The sequence below is a fragment of the Bactrocera tryoni genome, chromosome 1, assembly GCF_016617805.1.
Source record: "Bactrocera tryoni isolate S06 chromosome 1, CSIRO_BtryS06_freeze2, whole genome shotgun sequence".
Lineage (NCBI taxonomy): Eukaryota > Metazoa > Arthropoda > Insecta > Diptera > Tephritidae > Bactrocera > Bactrocera tryoni.
In genome coordinates this window covers 52,625,718-52,642,785 of record NC_052499.1, presented here as the reverse complement: position 1 = coordinate 52,642,785, position 17,068 = coordinate 52,625,718, and the positions used below count along the sequence as shown (strand labels likewise).

The window sequence follows — 17,068 nt, the reverse complement described above, 5'->3', positions numbered from 1 at the left end:
TCCCTTCCCATTTAAGAGTTTCCAGGAAGATTTTTACGGGCTTAGAAATGAGATGACGAGCGTTGTCACGCAGCAGAATCACTTGTTCATGCGTCTTCTGGTTTTAAGGCTGCGCAGTGCTCGACTCGATCGTATCAATTGAAGTCAATGCCTTTCTCCATTGATGGTTTTTTTTTTATTTCAGCAGCTTATAATAAATAACGCCGGTCTGGTATCATCAAATACACAGCATAACTTTTGTAGGGTGAATATTCGGCCGAGGTGTTCTTTGAGTTGCTGCCTATGAATCACCTGCTAAATTTCCATGAAGAAACTCCTTTATTGTTTGCCGTAGGAGCAATCGTTCACAGGTGAAAAGATAACGCTCTACGTCCCTTGCTTTCAAATCATAAGGATCCCAAGTTCCTTGTTTCTGAATCATTTCGAGCGTATGTCTTACCTTACATTGCTGAAGTGACGTCTCTAATTCACCGTCTTCAAAGGCCTTCGGCTTTTATTCCCGCAGACGTTCGTTCATATCGAAATCGCCGTCGCTTGAAGCGGCGAGACCAATCACGGCACGTTGTTTCATTTGAGGCAGCACCTCTGTAAACTTTTTGGAGTTTAGTTTGGATGTGCTACAGCCGTTGATTTCTTTGCCTGGAAGGTCAACACTTCCTGCAAATGACGATTATTTGATAAAAATCGGACATATTCACACAACCAAGAATACACGATACATCAACAAAGCCACTAATGTGGAAACGCAGTTCCTTTATCAAATCTCTGTCTTAAGTTTATCACATTCTGGTTATAACAAAATCGATCTATTTCGAGGTTTCCTAGTTTTTTTTTTTAAAGAAATCCCATAGAAACTTCAAACTTAGTGAGGAATGTTCATTATCATTAGAAAGATCATTCTTTGGCATTTATTTTTTGAAGATTATCTCTTTCAAATGTTGGCCGCGGCTACGTCTCTGATGGTCCATCCGTTGAGTCTAATTTTCGATGACTCGTTTGAACATTTCGACTGGTAACTGGGGAAGGACACACGCCAAGTTTTGCTCCAAGGCCTGAAGCGAAGCGGGATTGTCCGCATAGACATTAAATGTGGAAATTCTGCTTGTTTACATACCTCTTGAGCCGCAAATGGGCCTCATTGCTAAACCAAATTTGGTTCGAAAACGTCGGATCTTCTTTGATCTTTTCACGAGCGATATCGCTTGAGAAGGTCGAGCGGTTTCAGTTCTTGCACTAACTGTATTTCGTATGCTTGCAATTTAAAATCTCGATATAAAATGCGCCAAGACGTTCCATACGTCAGTTCGAGTTGTTGCGAACGGCGTCGAATCGACTCTCCGTGATCTTCGTGTATACTCTCAACTACGGCTGCTATATTTTCTACACTTCGTGCTGGGCGTGGTCTATTCGGTCGAATATTATCCAATAATGAATGCTGGGTCTTAAGATGAGTGATGGTGTTGCGAATAGTACGCTCAGTAGGCCGATTATGTTGAGCGGAGCGCGCGAAACACATTCTTTACAGAACGTGAGTTTTCGTAATAACGTTGAACGATTTGTAAACGTTATTCAGGAGTAAGTCTTTCCATGATGAAATCCCAAATAACACTGAACAAAAATAACATAATATTGTCAAAAAAAGGCTATTGAAAAAAGTTCCTCTACTTGGATCACACGTTATAATCGAATGAGTTTTCAGTTCACACCGGTTTTTAGTTCCTTAAACCATGTTCTTTCGTACATATGTTACCTCTCTTCAGAAAAAAATCACAAAATACATTTATCTTTCGGGCTAATTAGAAATAAAATACTGGTTACTCGTTTTTTGGCTTAATCCCAAGATAATATTAAAGTCAATACTCTCTCTTATTAAAAAATGCAGTTTAAAATTGCAAATAGTTCCACTGTGCAATAGTAAAAGTATAGGGTACATGTCACTTACAATGGATTTGAAAAGCATTTTTATGCCAACACGCATAAAAGTGAACACAGGATGCCATTTTTCGTAATTTTTACTGCATTTTTATTGGTTCACAGTTCACTTTTTATGCACTGCATTAGTCCACGCCGCCGACCTTTGCATATTCACTTGAATTATTATCGCCAAAGAGATTTTTGTGGGAAATTTCTGCACACCCGGACATTGTGTTGTTCTTAAAAAAAATGTTTCGACGTAAAAAAAAAATAACTTTTATGAGATTGAAATAAAATAACTTATGAATATTGCTACACAATGTATTTTGTAACTGAGTGTTGTATTCAAGGGAACGGCGAATTCAAATGCGAATGCATGCGAAAAATGCTGGCCGGAATTCTATTAACCCGCACCACATCTCAATTAACTGTTATGTAAATTTACACGAATTTCACTTTTCATGCAAATAAGCAAACTTTCTTAATTAAATGCGCAATTTTATTACACCAAAAATAGTTTGTTACGGAATTTGGTCCGCAGGAAGGAGGGTGGTGAGGCAGGTAGCTTTGCAGCTATCCAAGCAGCCAGGAAGCTAGGCAGATAGACAAACGCAGGGCAATCAGGATTACCGCTGGCATAAATCACTTCGCATTGACTGCTTCATTCCGTGCGAAACACGCCCACTGCCAACCACGCCCCCACCCTCCATGGACGCTACTAAATCGGCACCAAATAGCAAGCAAGCAGCAACAAATTTAATTAGCAAGCAAAGCGTGCAACATAAATGCTGCTGCAGTCAGCAACAAAGTTTTGGGGTAATTAAGCTTGGTGAAATGGATGCCTGGCCCGGCTTTTTCCGCCCGTACCAAGGTGCGAGTGCTGCGAATCCTTTCGAAATGAAAATATGCACGAAACGAAAAAGAATGGAAAGTGTGCTTTGTTGTTGTTGTTCAAAAGTAAAAGCGTTAATTTATTTATTGTACAAATTTATTGCCGAAAAGCGCAAAGTATGCAAAGCATGGAAAATATTTACAAATCTTTAAATGTGCAGAAGCATTGGGACTCGGCGTTGGGTTACTAGATGTGGCGGTAGTGATTGAAGCAGCAGAGGGTTAAGCTGATTCAAGTATGCAGTGCTGGAGGTTGAGAATATTGGTTGGGTATTTTGACTTTTGCAATGCGTTGCACGCAGTTGAATAATCTTGCTTTCTAACCAAGCCAACTTTACTTCATTAAGGGAGTTATGCATTGACCGAAACAAATGGTAGTCCAATGGTGCAAGGTCAGATTTATATGGTGGATGCATCAAAACTTCCCAGCCAAGTTCACCCAGTTTTAGAAGAGTCGCCACAGATGTGTGTGGTCTAGCGTTGTCCTAATGGAAGACGAAGCCCTTTCTGTTAATCAGTTCTAGTCGTTTATTTCAATTACTTGCTTCAATTTCATCAGTTGTTGACAGTAAAATGCAAAATTAATCGTTTGACCAGACTAGAGCAGCTCATAATGGCTGATTCCTTTCGAATCCCTCAAAACACTCAGCATAACCTTTCGAGGCGTCAATCCGAGCATTTTTTGAGCTTCACCACGCTTGGAGCATGGACTTTTTATTATCGTATTTGATCCACTTTTCGTCTTCCCTTCAGAAATGGTTCGATTTAATTTCGTTTCAGCAAAGAATCGCAGATGTTAATTCGGCATTCCTGTGATACCCAAACATCGAGCTTATTTTTGTAGCCAGCCTTTTTTAAACGGTTCAAAACCTTTTGATGACGAATGTTAAGTTCCTTAGGGATGTCATGGCTGCTTATGTGATGGTATTGGTCAATCTTTTTCATAATTTCATTGACTTTTTCAACGATAAATATGTCGACCAGAGCGAGGTGCAGCTTTCACGTCGAAATTTCCAAAACGGAAGCGAGCGAACCATTGTTGTGTTACAAGAACGAATGATACAGCATCGTCTTTGTAAACTTCACAAATCTTACTGGGCTTAGGTGGCATTCTTCCCTTTTTTATAAGCTTAAAATCGCACCTTTCCAATACCATATGGTATGACACAAAATAATAGTTAACACTGGAGATATACGACTGCAACGTCATATATTGACAAAATACGAAAACACTTTTTCGACAATCCAATATTATTCCAATAACAAGTAAAACTGTTAGTAAATTGCTTACTTCGCCACTTTAAGGCTAAGTTTAATTTCGTGGGCTAATTAATCTATTTGAGCTGACTATACAACAACATAAGCTTTTTAAATTGATTCAAAAACAGTCGAAATGGATCGAACTAGAAACTCGAGGAATGAGTACTAGACTTGGTCTATACCCATAATTATAATATCACCTACCGGGGGTTGCTGCCACGATGGAATTTCTCCTGCAGGCACGTTATCAGTTCTGTGTTCTGTTTGGTCCACATTGTCAGTAACAAACATTACATCCACCCTACCCTTACCGAAGATCTGATTCTTCAGGAGTCTAATGACTCTATCGGCAGGCAAGAGGCGCAGTTTCGAGTTATCCCATAGCTCCGGCAGTCTATCCGCCATTGAGCGAATGGCTTCAACGACTTTCGGAGCAGAGTGGCCAACCGAAAGACTCCTTTTTTGAAGCGGACAATTTCGATTTTGAACACCGACCTGTTTGAAGTCCATTAGATCATCACTGAACGCCGCCTTAAACAACGCTTGTTGCCAAACCGACGCGCTCTCACCTTTGTTGATGGGAATGAATGTCCTCCGCGTGTGGCTTCTTTTCTCCTCTGCATCGTCACAATTAATTTTGCTCAGATAGTGCATCAATGTCCCGCTCAGTCGATCACTTGAGGAATCATGCTCCGTTCTTCGTTCTTTTTTTTTGAGATTTGGTAGCCTCGGGTATTCGGAGTCGTTTTCCTGACTCCGGAAGTTTCTTATTTTCGGGAAGATCTTCATTGTCCTGGCTGGGTCCAGCTGCCAATATCCTCTATTTGCGCGCTGCACGTCTACCATTCCGGAGCGTTTTCCAGTGTCTTGGATAGGTTTCCCTTCTCAAATCGAAATGGCGATTGGCTTTTTCATTCGTCTTTAAGCGGGGTTACCAACTTCCGAATCAGTGCTTCTACCACAGCCGAAGCTGTGGGTGGAGTACGACTTGCTGGGTACTATGTACCTTGAGCATTAATCCTAATGTTGTTACCTTTGCTACTATTGGTTAAAGCATTTTAATTTTATGCTTAGAGCTTATGGATTTTTCAGAATGTATTGTTTGCTTTTCTTTCTGCTTAATGAGACGTTTACTAGAAGCCAATCGATGACCCTCATCCTAATCTCCTCCTTTCACAAAATGGACTTGGGACCTGTTAATTGGCATATGGGCATATCATGAGCAAATATTCGCCCCTTCATCAAGCTATGGTGCCTTTCATGGTACAATCCAATATGATTCCTAAAGTGAGCTCACTCAGCTGAAAATTCTATCTTATAAAGAAATTGGAATTGAAATGCAACAAAGTCTCTTCTATAGCTCTCGAACTAAGCCCTATCTTACTTTTTTAGATATGCGTATAAGTTATTGTATTAAAGTCATATCCAAACCTTCTTTTATTCATTTTGAAAACGAAAAATTATGTAACAAATATAAAACTATTAATTTCACTACTAAATTGATTTCAAACAAATTATCAATTGAATACCAAGTTTCTTCTTTTATCATTGATAATTGGCCAGACAGTGAATCAAGAGCATTAGTACTTTCCCAAAAGCTATTTTCAAGTTCATTGTTTGTGCGGGTTTCTCCAATATTCTACGATATAAACAACAATTGTCGGAATCTAACAAGTAATGCCTTTTTATGCTAAAGAAAATATTTATTTTGTGCTTAAACAGTTATCTCATTGCATTTACCGCTACTGTTGTGTGATACACGTGCGATTATTACAGCTTTACTGAAACTTTGTTGATATGATTACGGCAGGTCATTTCACTTTCGGGTGATACATCAAACTTTATCACTACTTTCTGCCACTGCGACTCCGCATTCAAAGCATGTTTTGATAAATTCAAAACGAATCGGTATTAAAAACCAATTCTTCATAATATTCTGTAAAGTTCTAACAACGTAATTAATTTTCAAAAAGATATGTTGTCATTAGTTTGCAGTAAATATACCATAGGAATGCATTTGTTGGTATGTATATATCTATATATAGTTGAAATTTGAATATATCTATAACAGGTGATCCAAGTAGAGATACTTTTTTCAATAGACTCTTTTAGACAGACACGAGTGAGCCGTATTAAGCTTTCGTGTTAGTTTTGTTCAGTATTTTTTGGCATCACTTCAAATCGTTCAACTTTATTTCGTAAATTCATGTTCTGTAAAGAACACCATCACTCATCTTGAGACCCATCATTCATTATTGGATAATATTCAATCGAATATACCGCGTCCAGCACGCCGTGAAGAAATTATAGCAGCGGTAGCTGAAAGTGTACCCGAAAACTGTGTGAGCTGCCATTTCAATCAGAAAAAACAACATTTTGGTGTGGCTTGTGAGCCGGTCGAATCATCAGTCCACATTTATTCAAAAATGACGCCGGTCAGTACGTAACCGTTAATGGCGAGCGACTATTCCATTGAAGCTCCTGATCTCGGCGACATTTGGTTTCAACCAGACGGCGCCTATTTCCACACATCGCATCAATCAATCAATGGATTTAGTGAGAAAACACCTCGGTGAGCAGGTAATTTCATGTTTTGGACCAGTCGATTGACCACCAAGATCATGTGATATCACTCCGTTAAACTTTTTGCTGTGGAAATATGTAAAGTCTAAAGTCAATTCAGTCTTTGGAGCAAAACATCACGCGTATCATTCCCCAGTTACCAGTCGAAATGCTCGAACGAGTCATCGAAAATTGGGCTCAATGAATGGACCATCTGAGGCGTAGATGCGGCCAACATTTGAAAGAGATAATTTTAAAAAAAAAAAAATGCCAAAGAAGGTTCTTTCGAATGATAATAAACATTCCTCATTAAATTTAAAGTTTCTATGTTTTTTATTTAAAAAAGTTGGGATCCTCGAAATGGGTAACCCTTTATAACTAGCAGTATAAGTTATCTTTCAAGTTGTGTATTGATGATGTGCGAAAATATTTATTTTTGTGTTTTTTTTTACTTTTGTTTATATACCGCTTTGGTTATGACACTTCTCACTTCTGAATTGGTTGTTTTGCTTAAAAGCTTTAATTTCTGAAGCTCACTAAGGGTACATACATGTGTTGTGAGTAAACAGTATTGATACTCCCTTTAAAAAAATAGTGCATCACATATTTTTTCTGCCATCCAGATTAAGGTTAATTTGTGAATGAAGACATCTTCTACTGAAAAGAGAGGTTTTTCAAATATATAGTAGAGACGATGACAAAGAATAAGATCGAATAGGAATAGGTGATGGAATTATGAAGTTCGGGTGCCTGAGAATAGTTTGCCAGCTGAGCTACTGTAGCATATTGGCGAAGTTGTTTAATCCAACCAGCGATATGGACAACACCCTCTGTGATTAGCGGTAACATCCAAAATGATATTGCTACAAATATTAGCTATTCCAGATTCTGGCGAGTTTTATTTTCTTCCTCCAATTAAACCAACTAGACATCGGATATAAGATTCAATGAACAAGCTATATGAAACATTAGAGCACACTAAACCTCGATGAGTTAATGAAATATTCTCAACCTCATCTTGACCACGTCCTCGGCTTCCTTGGGACAATCTCGGCCGTCAAATATATATATCTTCGTTTTTACTTGTAAATAAAGAAACAGCAACAACTAGCCTAGGATTTTATAGAGTTAATAAAAACTAAGATATGAAGATGAAAGGGAATGATGAACCTTCAGACAATATTTTTTTTATGCATTCTTATCATAAAGCATAAGAACCCTTAACTCACATAAAAAAAAGTTATACTGGTGCAAGAAGTACTAAAAGAGGTAAAGCATTCTTGATGGTTCAAAATTTTTTCCCGCTAAAGATTTTTCAGTCTTTACTTGATAAATGGAAACTTTCGTCATAACAACAACTAACAACTTTGTTTTCATATTCACAATAACCCCAAAAACTCCTTCTGCTTTACAAATACAATTTTCCATTTTTCTTCATTATTCAAAGCGATCTCCGTTCGCAACTGGATCACCTTAAACTAAAAGTTAACGTTTCACACTGAGAATCTACCACTATTAACAGTGCTTTCTCAACAAAATTGTAAGCAAACCGCTTTTTATACTCTTACATCATGCTGCTCTAGAGTATAGTAGTTTTGTTCACCTAATGGTTATTGTAATACCTAAAACCATACAAGATAGATATAGAGTTGTGCATACATACATACATATATAGCAATGATAGGGATGAAGAGACGCGTTGAGTTCCTTTATATACCAAATAGTTTTTTTCTCGATCCGTCTTCACCTCGTTTCACTTTCTATAATAATTTATGCTAATATCAGAAAGGATGCATTGCCGGCTGTGCTATCCAAAAACAGCGGCGAAAAACTGATAAGAAGCTTGCATCAGCTTCTTTGTAGAATATGGTCGCTCGAAAGCATGCTCAACGAATGGAATTAAAGTGTGCTCTGCCCAGTCCATAGAAAGGGAGACCCAACAATCTGCGCCAACTACCGTGGAATAAGCCTCCTCAACATCGCATATAAGGTTCTATCGAGCGTACTGTGTGAAAGATTAAAACCAACAGTCAACAAACTGATTGGACCTCATCGGTGTGGTTTCAGGCCTTGAAAATCAACAACTGACCAGGTATTCACCAAACGCCAGATCTTGGAATAGACCCGTGAAAAGAGGATCGACACACACCACCCACCACCTGCAAAAGCATGGACAATGAATGACAACATCGGGTGAGTCGGCGTTACAAGTCTTCGAGAGAAAGGTTCTGCGGAAGTTAGATCAATCAGCGAATTAAGAGACAGCGGCCACACTGGCTAGATCATGTTGTCCGAATGGACGAAAACACTCCAGCTCTGCAAGTATTCGACGCAGTATCCGCCGGGGGAAGCAGAGGAGGAGGAAGAACTCCACTCCGTTGGAAAGACCAGCTGGAGAAAGACTTGCATACACTTAGAATCTCTAATTGACGCCAAACAGTGAATAGAAAACTCGGCTATACCGCGTTAGCTGTGTCTACGCCAATAAAGAAGAAGAAGAATGTATCAAAAAGCGGAAAAATACATCACCAGTACTTTCCCAAGCTCCAATATATCTCATATAAACATTTTTGAACTTCGGCTTTATCCTTACAAATTGCGAAAATATACTGTTCGGCTACACCCGAAAATCGCACTTCCTTACCTTTTTAATTCATCATTTTAAACCCATATGAATAATTAGGTATCGTTATACCATTATACAATCAAAGTTTTTAAGTCCAATAGTGAAAATAAAGTGAAAACAAAATAATTTGTTATCAACAGATCGCTCATTCCATGAAGTTTGAACGAACTTATTTTGCTGATGATTTCGAACTTTTCTTATCGGACGCCAGAAGGTGTCCACAACTCCAACATGAGTGCTATAAAAGCAACTACCAGGCCGAAGACAGTAAATATTTCGTGAGAAACTTTAAACAAACAACTACAAAATGTTCAGTGCAAAATACTTGATCGTCGTAGCCTTACTTGTATGCTGTCTGCTCTGCCAAGAGGCAGTGGAGGCACACTTCCTTGGCAAAGTGGGACATGATGTGGTGAGTTCATGTTCTCAAACTAAACTCGGGAACTAAAATTTAAACTTATTTTTTATTCTCGATTTATTTGTAGCACAAGGCTGCCGAAAAGGTGGACAAGGTAGCTAAGACTATTGGCAAAGCGAAGGGCGCCATTGCCGCTGGCACTGCTGTGGCTGGAATTATTGCCGGTGCTGCTGCTGTTGCTTAAATAACTAAAACTGGCAATGCCTTCTATTTTTTAATACTAATAAATAAAATCTAAAGATTAAAGCAAAAATCTGTGTTTTTTTTAATAACTGCCTGCAATGACTCCATTCTCAATTTAGCCGTTCGTTCCAGCTTAAACCGTGGAGAGGATAAGAGAACTGATTTGAACCCCCTTTCATCACTAGCCCATTCAAAAAATTTGCAGAACTGAATGCAATGGTTGTATATCACGGCTCCGTAGGTTTCACTAAAGCCTGTTAAGACTGCTTTTTAAGGAGTAGAAGGACTTGAAACAGTTGCCATTGATCAAAGCATCGGTGGTGGAGTTGCTCACTATTTCGGTTTTTTATACCCTGAACAGGGTATATTAAGTTTGTCATGAAGTTTGTAACACCCAGAAGGAAGCGTCGGAGACCCTATAAAGTATATATATAAATGATCAGTATGTCGAGTTGAGCCGATTTAGCCATGTCCGTCTGTCTATCCGTCTGTCCGTCTGTCTGTCTCTCTGTATATATACGAACTAGTCTCTCAGTTTTTATACTCTCGCAGCAAAGTTGCTAAAGAGAGTATAATAGTTTTGTTCACATAACGGTTGTTTGTAAGTCCTAAAACTAAAAGAGTCAGATATAGGGTTATATATACCAAAGTGATCAGGGTGACGGGTAGAGTCGAAATCCGGATGTCTGTCTGTCCGTCCGTCCGTCTGTCCGTCCGTCCGTCCGTCTGTCCGTCCGTCCGTCCGTGCAAGCTGTAACTTTAGTAAAAATTGAGATATCATGATGAAACTTGGTACACGTATTCCTTGGCTCCATAAGAAGGTTAAGTTCGAAGATGGGCAAAATCGGCCTACTGCCAGGCCCACAAAATGGCGGAAACCGAAAATTTATAAAGTGTTATAACTAAGCCATAAATAAAGATATTAAAGTGAAATTTGGGACAAAGGATTGCATTAGGGAGGGGCATATTTGGACATAATTTTTTTGGAAAAGTGGGCGTCGCCCCGCCCCCTACCAAGTTTTTTTTACCTATCTCGGAAACTAACATAGCTATGTCAACCAAACTCTACAGAGTCGTTTTCTTCAGGCATTTCCATATACAGTTCAAAAATGGAATAAATCGGATAATAACCACGCCCACCTCCCACACAAAGGTTATGTTGAAAAGCACTAAAAGTGCGTTAACCGACTAACAAAAAACGTCAAAACACCAAGTTTTACAGAAGAAATGGCAGAAGGAAGCTGCACCCAGGTTTTTTTCAAAAATTGAAAATGGGCGTGGCCTCGCCCACTTATGGACCAAAAACTATATCTTAGGAACTACTACACCGATTTCAATGAAATTCGGTATATAATATTTTCTTAATACCCTGATGACATGTACGAAATATAGGTGAAATCGGTTCACAACCACGCCTTCTTCCAATATAACGCTATTTTGAATTCCATCTGATGCCTTCTCTGTATAATATATACATTAGGAACCAATGATGATAGCGGAATAAAACTTTACACAAATACGGTATTTGAAAAATATGTAAATGACGGATAATGAAATCTCGATTATCACTTTATCATGCGAGAGTATAAAATGTTCGGTGACACCCGAACTTAGCCCTTCCTTACTTGTTAAGATATCGTTTTGAAATTTTGTAAACGTCATTTTATCTTTAAGAAGCTGCTCATTTGTCGGAACTGTCGATATCGGATCACTATAACATATAGCTACCATACAAACTGAACGATCGGAATCAAGTTCTTGTATGAAAAACTTTCACATTTGACAATGTATCTTCACGAAATTTGTCATGACTTATTATTTGTAAAAATAATGTATTCTCCGAAAAAATTGTTCAGATCGGCTCACTATAGCATATAGCTGCCATACAAACTGAATCATCGGAATCAAATGCTTGCATGGGAAACTTCTTTATTTGACGATATATCTTCACGGAATTTGGTGTGTGTTATTATTTATAGAAATAATGTAATATCGGAAGAAATTGTTGAGATCGACTCACTATAGCATAAAGCTGCCATACAAACCGAACGATCGGAATCAAGGGCTTGTATGGAAAACCTTCGCATTTGTCGTAGTATCTTCATGAAATTTGGCATGGATTACTGCTTAGGGGAATAATATAATCTCCGAAAAAATTGTTCAGATCGGATTATTATAGCGTATAGCTTCCATACAAACTGGGCATATGTATAGTTACTAAAAGAAAAGCACATGTGAAGGGATATTAGCTTCGGTGCAGCCGAAGTTAACGTTTTTTCTTGATTTTAATTATCTATTCTCTAAACCTTCCAGACCAATACTCTTTTTGAGAACTACTTACACCTCCAAAAACAGACCTTCAAAAAACTTTATTAAAAACCGAAAATTCTCATTCATTCTATATACTTTATTTTAACCACTTAAAAACTAAGCGCATCTTTTCTAAAATTTTCCATATAAGTGGTCCATTTGAATCAGTTTCCTAGGCAGCAGCAGCACCGGCAATGACTCCAGCAACAGCGCTACCAGCAGCAATCACATTCTGGGCTTTATGAACAGCGTGAGCCACCTTGTCGACCTTGTGAGCAGCCTTATGCTAAGGATAGTATAATTAAAGTAATGAAAAATTAAAATCCTTTCAACGATTAGTTCTGGGTATATTTTCAAATTTTAACCCACCAATTCGTGGCGGAAGCTTGCCTCCACAACCTCTTGACAGAAGAGGCAGAATACCAGCAAGGCTACAACGATCAAGTATTTAGCACTGAACATTTTGAAGTTTTTGGTTTAGTCGTTTCTTTTGAACTATATGGTCTTTTTGATTTTGCGAGAGTTTTTATACCAAATTCTCTACCTGAAATGTAAACACTGATAAGGCAGACACAAGTGGATTTTACTTTGTATGTAAAATGTAAGAGTTCTTATCAAACAATCAATTATAATTCTGGGAAAATTATTTGGTAAATAAGTAATTCCGGTATACTATTTACTTTCTCTTTACCGGAATTATTGCCACTTATGTATGTACTTACTATGTAAGCTTATTGTTACAAAAAACCCAGTCCCCTTTGAAACAATATTGTGATCGAATTTTCAACTTAAGCATTTCCTCGAAGATTACCTTTAATTTGCGGAAAATTGTTCTTCACAGCGATCTTGACTGAAATATTCTATATATCAAATGCTTGTAGACCTAGATACATTCTTTAATGCTCTGAGAACCTACAACCAAATTTTGTAAACTCAGCTTTCTTTGGATTTTGTGCTTAGATGAAACTTTTTGACCATCCACTGAGACGGAAACCTGTTAGCAATATTCGTACTTTCGATTTGCTTTCTGAATCAAAATAAAAGTTAGGGAGAATATTGGTCAAGTTAGGGAGAATATTGCCTTCAAATAATTTCACTACAAATATTTAATGTTGTTTTTTTTTATGTTTTTATAAAATGGAATCGTAAGGAATTTTAGCAATAGGAACTGTGAACATTGTATATGGTATATGAGTTATAGGGACATATGTCATTCGGTTTTCAACATAGAGGTTCCAATTTCTTTAAGCTGGATCTAGTATATTTCTGCTGTACGAAATTGGGTTCGAAGCAAAGTAAAGGAAATAGTCAACTTGGAGTCTAGAGATTAAAGCTTTTCAAACTATTCAGAGAGGAACTTTTCAAATATGGATTCAACAGAAAATAGGCAAATTTTTCACCTTTTTATGTTCAGAAACTCGGAAAATATTGAATTATACAAGAAAGGTGTAAAAAGAATAAAACTAATTGATACCAAATCTAAAAGAAAATAAAAATGTAAGGTTACATACAAAGTTTTTAATTAAAAACTCAATTGGTTTCAAAAGAATCCCTAGGACATATATAAGCATATTTGTGGCATAAGTTTCAGTGAAGTGTTCCCTTAACTTTATTCAAATAATTTTGCAAACATTATAACTGATTGACAGATAAATTTTCATTATTATACGTAAACAACTACACACTCATGAAGTAAATTCAAACTTTTTATCACTAAGCGGTCTACTCTTCGGTTAAACAAATTTTGTATAAAAGGTTGCACAAAATCAGAAAGACCATATAGTTCAAAAGAAACGACTAAACCAAAAACTTCAATATGTTCAGTGCTAAATACTTGATCGTTGTGGCCTTGCTGGTATTCTGCCTCTTCTGTCAAGAGGTTGTGGAGGCAAGCTTCCGCCACGAATTGGTGAGTTAACTTCTGAATATTTGCCCAAATTAAACGATGAAAGGATTTTAATTTTTCATTACTTTTATTATACTATCCTTAGCATAAGGCTGCTCACAAGGTCGATAAGGTGGCTCACGCTGTTCATAAGGCCCAGAATGTGATTGCGGCCGGTAGCGCTGTGGCTGGAGCTATTGCCGGTGCCGCTGCTGCCTAGACTTGATTTTTGACGACTGCTTACATGGAAAACTGAACTTTAAACAACTTTAACATGTGCTTACTTTATAAACTTATGTAGACCAAATAAAAAAAAAATATTTTAGATGCATCAAATGTTGCTTTCTTTAATACTATTTCCATTAGATGTGAATCGCCGGTACTTAAACTTTTTATATTTAAGGGGATACATGTGTTTCCTCAAGTAAAAAACAGCATTTTTTCAAACATTTTTTTTCATATAAAAAATTAAACTTTTTTCAACAATTTTTTTATCATATAAAAAATGAAATGTTTTATTACAATTTTTAATTGTTACAAACATACACTATTAACAAATAAATTCTGAAATTTTTGGGAAGAAAAATATTTTATACTCGACCATTGCGATGTCATTTCCAGAGACCCCTTGGAAAAAATATGCACTCGCCTTGGCAGAATAACTCCTTACAGGGTCTTTTAAAGTGAAAAAATCGGTGTTCCAGTTAAAACCTTAACTTAGATCTTAGACGAAGGAAAATATTGGATTTTTGGCAAACATTTTTACAAAAAAATTAAAATTTCAGTGATTTGTTTTAAATAGTTATAATCGGAAAAAGGCTTCGTCGAAGTCTTTCAGAATTGTATCTTAAAGACCTTCGTCATAGTTATTTTATGAAGAACGGTTGAGTAGTTCTCGGTAAATCTTGCCAACCCACTTTTTGAAGTTTCGAGAAAGTATTAATTTAACCATACCTATTTCCTTTTTTATTTCCAAAATCACCTTTTTTAAGCCGTCCCATTAGTTATGCCTCTGAAGACTCCACGTTCCTTACTTTTTGCCAAAGCATGGAATAACCTAATGCCTTATATTTTTTTACCGACATGGGGCTCAAAAAGAAAGAAAACATTTAATTCTGAAAATATTAACTCTTCAAAGTATCGGTTTTGTCATAGTACAAGCAACTTATATTTTGGCTTTTAGCTGGTTGTGGCGCTTATCGACAGACAACAAGCCTAAACTTCAATTTCTGTTTTAGTACATTTTCTAAACATTATTTGTTACGCAATTCCTACAAGCCCCCCTTAAAATTGAAATCCATTGTATACTTTGAGGCAGTTAATGATCGCGCGTTCTGCAGCGACATCTGTTTTTCGATTTACACATTTCGTTTTCAAGAGACAAATATCTATTTATGCATTATTGCATAAGTGTTACTACATAAATTCTAGAAAGTGTGCATATGTGTAAAGTTTAATCATATGTATTTCATGTCATTATATACATATTTTCAACTTTTGACTTTATGCTGAAACTCTGTTCACACAGTCAGTGGGGGAAATTTCTCCGAAACGGCTAAACTGTACAACTTGAAATTTAAACTCGACCTTCTTCTTCTTCTTTATTAGTGAGGACACCGCTTACGCGTTATGGCCGATTTTACAACAGCGTGCCAGTCGGTCTTCCTTTTCGCTGTTTGGTGCCAATTGGAGATTCCATGTGCAGCCAGGTCCTTCTTCGCCTGGTCTTTTCTTTTCCTCTGCTTTCCCCGGCGGGTACTGGGTCGAATACTCTGAGTGCTGGAGTGTTTTCATCCATTCGGACGACATAACTTAGCCAGCGTAGCCGTTCTCACTTAATTCGCTGAACTACTAATGTCAATGACGTCCTATATCTCGTACAGCGCATCGTTCGATCGAATGCGGTATTCGCTATTGCCAATGCGCAAAGGACTGTAGAACTTTTGCAGAACCTTTCTCTGAAAAACTTGTAACGTCGGCTCAACGGATGTTTTCACCATGTAGCAAGACGGGTTTAATGGGTGTCTTGTAGAATTTGGTATTTGTTCGTGGAGAGAGTACTTTACTTCTCAATTTCTTACTTAGGTCGAAGTAGCACCTATTGGCAAGAGTTATTCTGCGTTGGCTTTCGAGACAGACGTTGTTGTTGGTGTTAATACTGCTTCCAAGATAGACGAAATTATCTGCGACTTCGAAGTTATGACTGTCAGCAGTGACATGGAAGTCTAGCCGCGAATGCGACGACTATTTGATTGATGACAGGAGAGATCTGGGAAAAGCCGGACTAACGACGCGGTTGTTGAGGACATGATATCGATGTCCTCGGCGTACGCCAGCAGTTGAGTCACACGTTAGTGAGTCGCATTGTCGCAACCTCGTTTGGCATCGAACGGCTTAGAGAGGTCGTTCCAGATCCTGATGAAGCTTTTGGGTATTGCTCAACATCAGTCTACACAACCTTATTCGTTTTGCGGGAATACCAAGTTCAGGCGGCATAAAGGCAGCTTCTTTTCATGCGTCAAAAGCAGCTTTAAAATCGACATAAAGATGGTGTCTGTTGATCCTCTTTATACGGGTATTTTCTATAATTTTCCACATGGTAAATATCTGGTCAGTTGTTTGTTTTCCTGGGCTAAATTTTGTTGATGGTTGACTGTAATCTTTCACACAATACGCTGAATAGCATCTTATGTGGAGGATTATCCCACAGTGGTTGGTAGAGATTGTGGGGTCTCCCTTTTTGTGGATTAGGCAGAGCACACTTAAATTGCAATCGTCGGGAATGCTTTCTTCCGACCATATTCTGCAAAAAAGCTGTTGCATTCTCCTTATCAGTTTTTCGCCGCTGTATTTGAATAGCTTAGCCGGCAATCCATCGACCCCCGCCACTTTGTTCTTGCATAAGTCATTAGATCACCTCGGGGGAAGAGTATGCTTCGGTTTTGAAGCCATCTGTTAAGAGCCGCATCTTTTTGTAGAATGCTACTTTGAAAAAAAAAGTCACAAAAATGCTATTTTT

At 37.8% G+C, this 17,068-nt stretch overlaps 2 protein-coding genes across 2 annotated transcripts; both read left to right on the top strand.

Annotated features, from left to right (window-relative positions):
* Window positions 1-9,519: 9,519 nt before the first annotated feature.
* LOC120766184 lies at window positions 9,520-9,886 on the top strand. Its single transcript, XM_040091540.1, has 2 exons — window positions 9,520-9,665; window positions 9,739-9,886. The coding sequence occupies exons 1-2, from the start codon at window positions 9,561-9,563 to the stop codon at window positions 9,853-9,855; spliced, it is 222 nt and encodes a 73-aa protein (XP_039947474.1). The 5' UTR covers window positions 9,520-9,560; the 3' UTR covers window positions 9,856-9,886.
* A 4,055-nt stretch (window positions 9,887-13,941) lies between these two features.
* LOC120782497 lies at window positions 13,942-14,385 on the top strand. The gene is made up of 2 exons (XM_040114803.1): window positions 13,942-14,073; window positions 14,156-14,385. The coding sequence occupies exons 1-2, from the start codon at window positions 13,981-13,983 to the stop codon at window positions 14,267-14,269; spliced, it is 207 nt and encodes a 68-aa protein (XP_039970737.1). The 5' UTR covers window positions 13,942-13,980; the 3' UTR covers window positions 14,270-14,385.
* Window positions 14,386-17,068: the final 2,683 nt, after the last annotated feature.

Bases quoted from the DNA above. Each gene is read 5' to 3' on its own strand.
- LOC120766184 (XM_040091540.1), top strand. From the start codon at position 9,561: ATGTTCAGTGCAAAATACTTGATCGTCGTAGCCTTACTTGTATGCTGT. The intron at 9,666-9,738 runs GTGAGTTCATGT...ATTTATTTGTAG, and splicing joins GCAAAGTGGGACATGATGTG to CACAAGGCTGCCGAAAAGGT.
- LOC120782497 (XM_040114803.1), top strand. From the start codon at position 13,981: ATGTTCAGTGCTAAATACTTGATCGTTGTGGCCTTGCTGGTATTCTGC. The intron at 14,074-14,155 runs GTGAGTTAACTT...TACTATCCTTAG, and splicing joins CAAGCTTCCGCCACGAATTG to CATAAGGCTGCTCACAAGGT.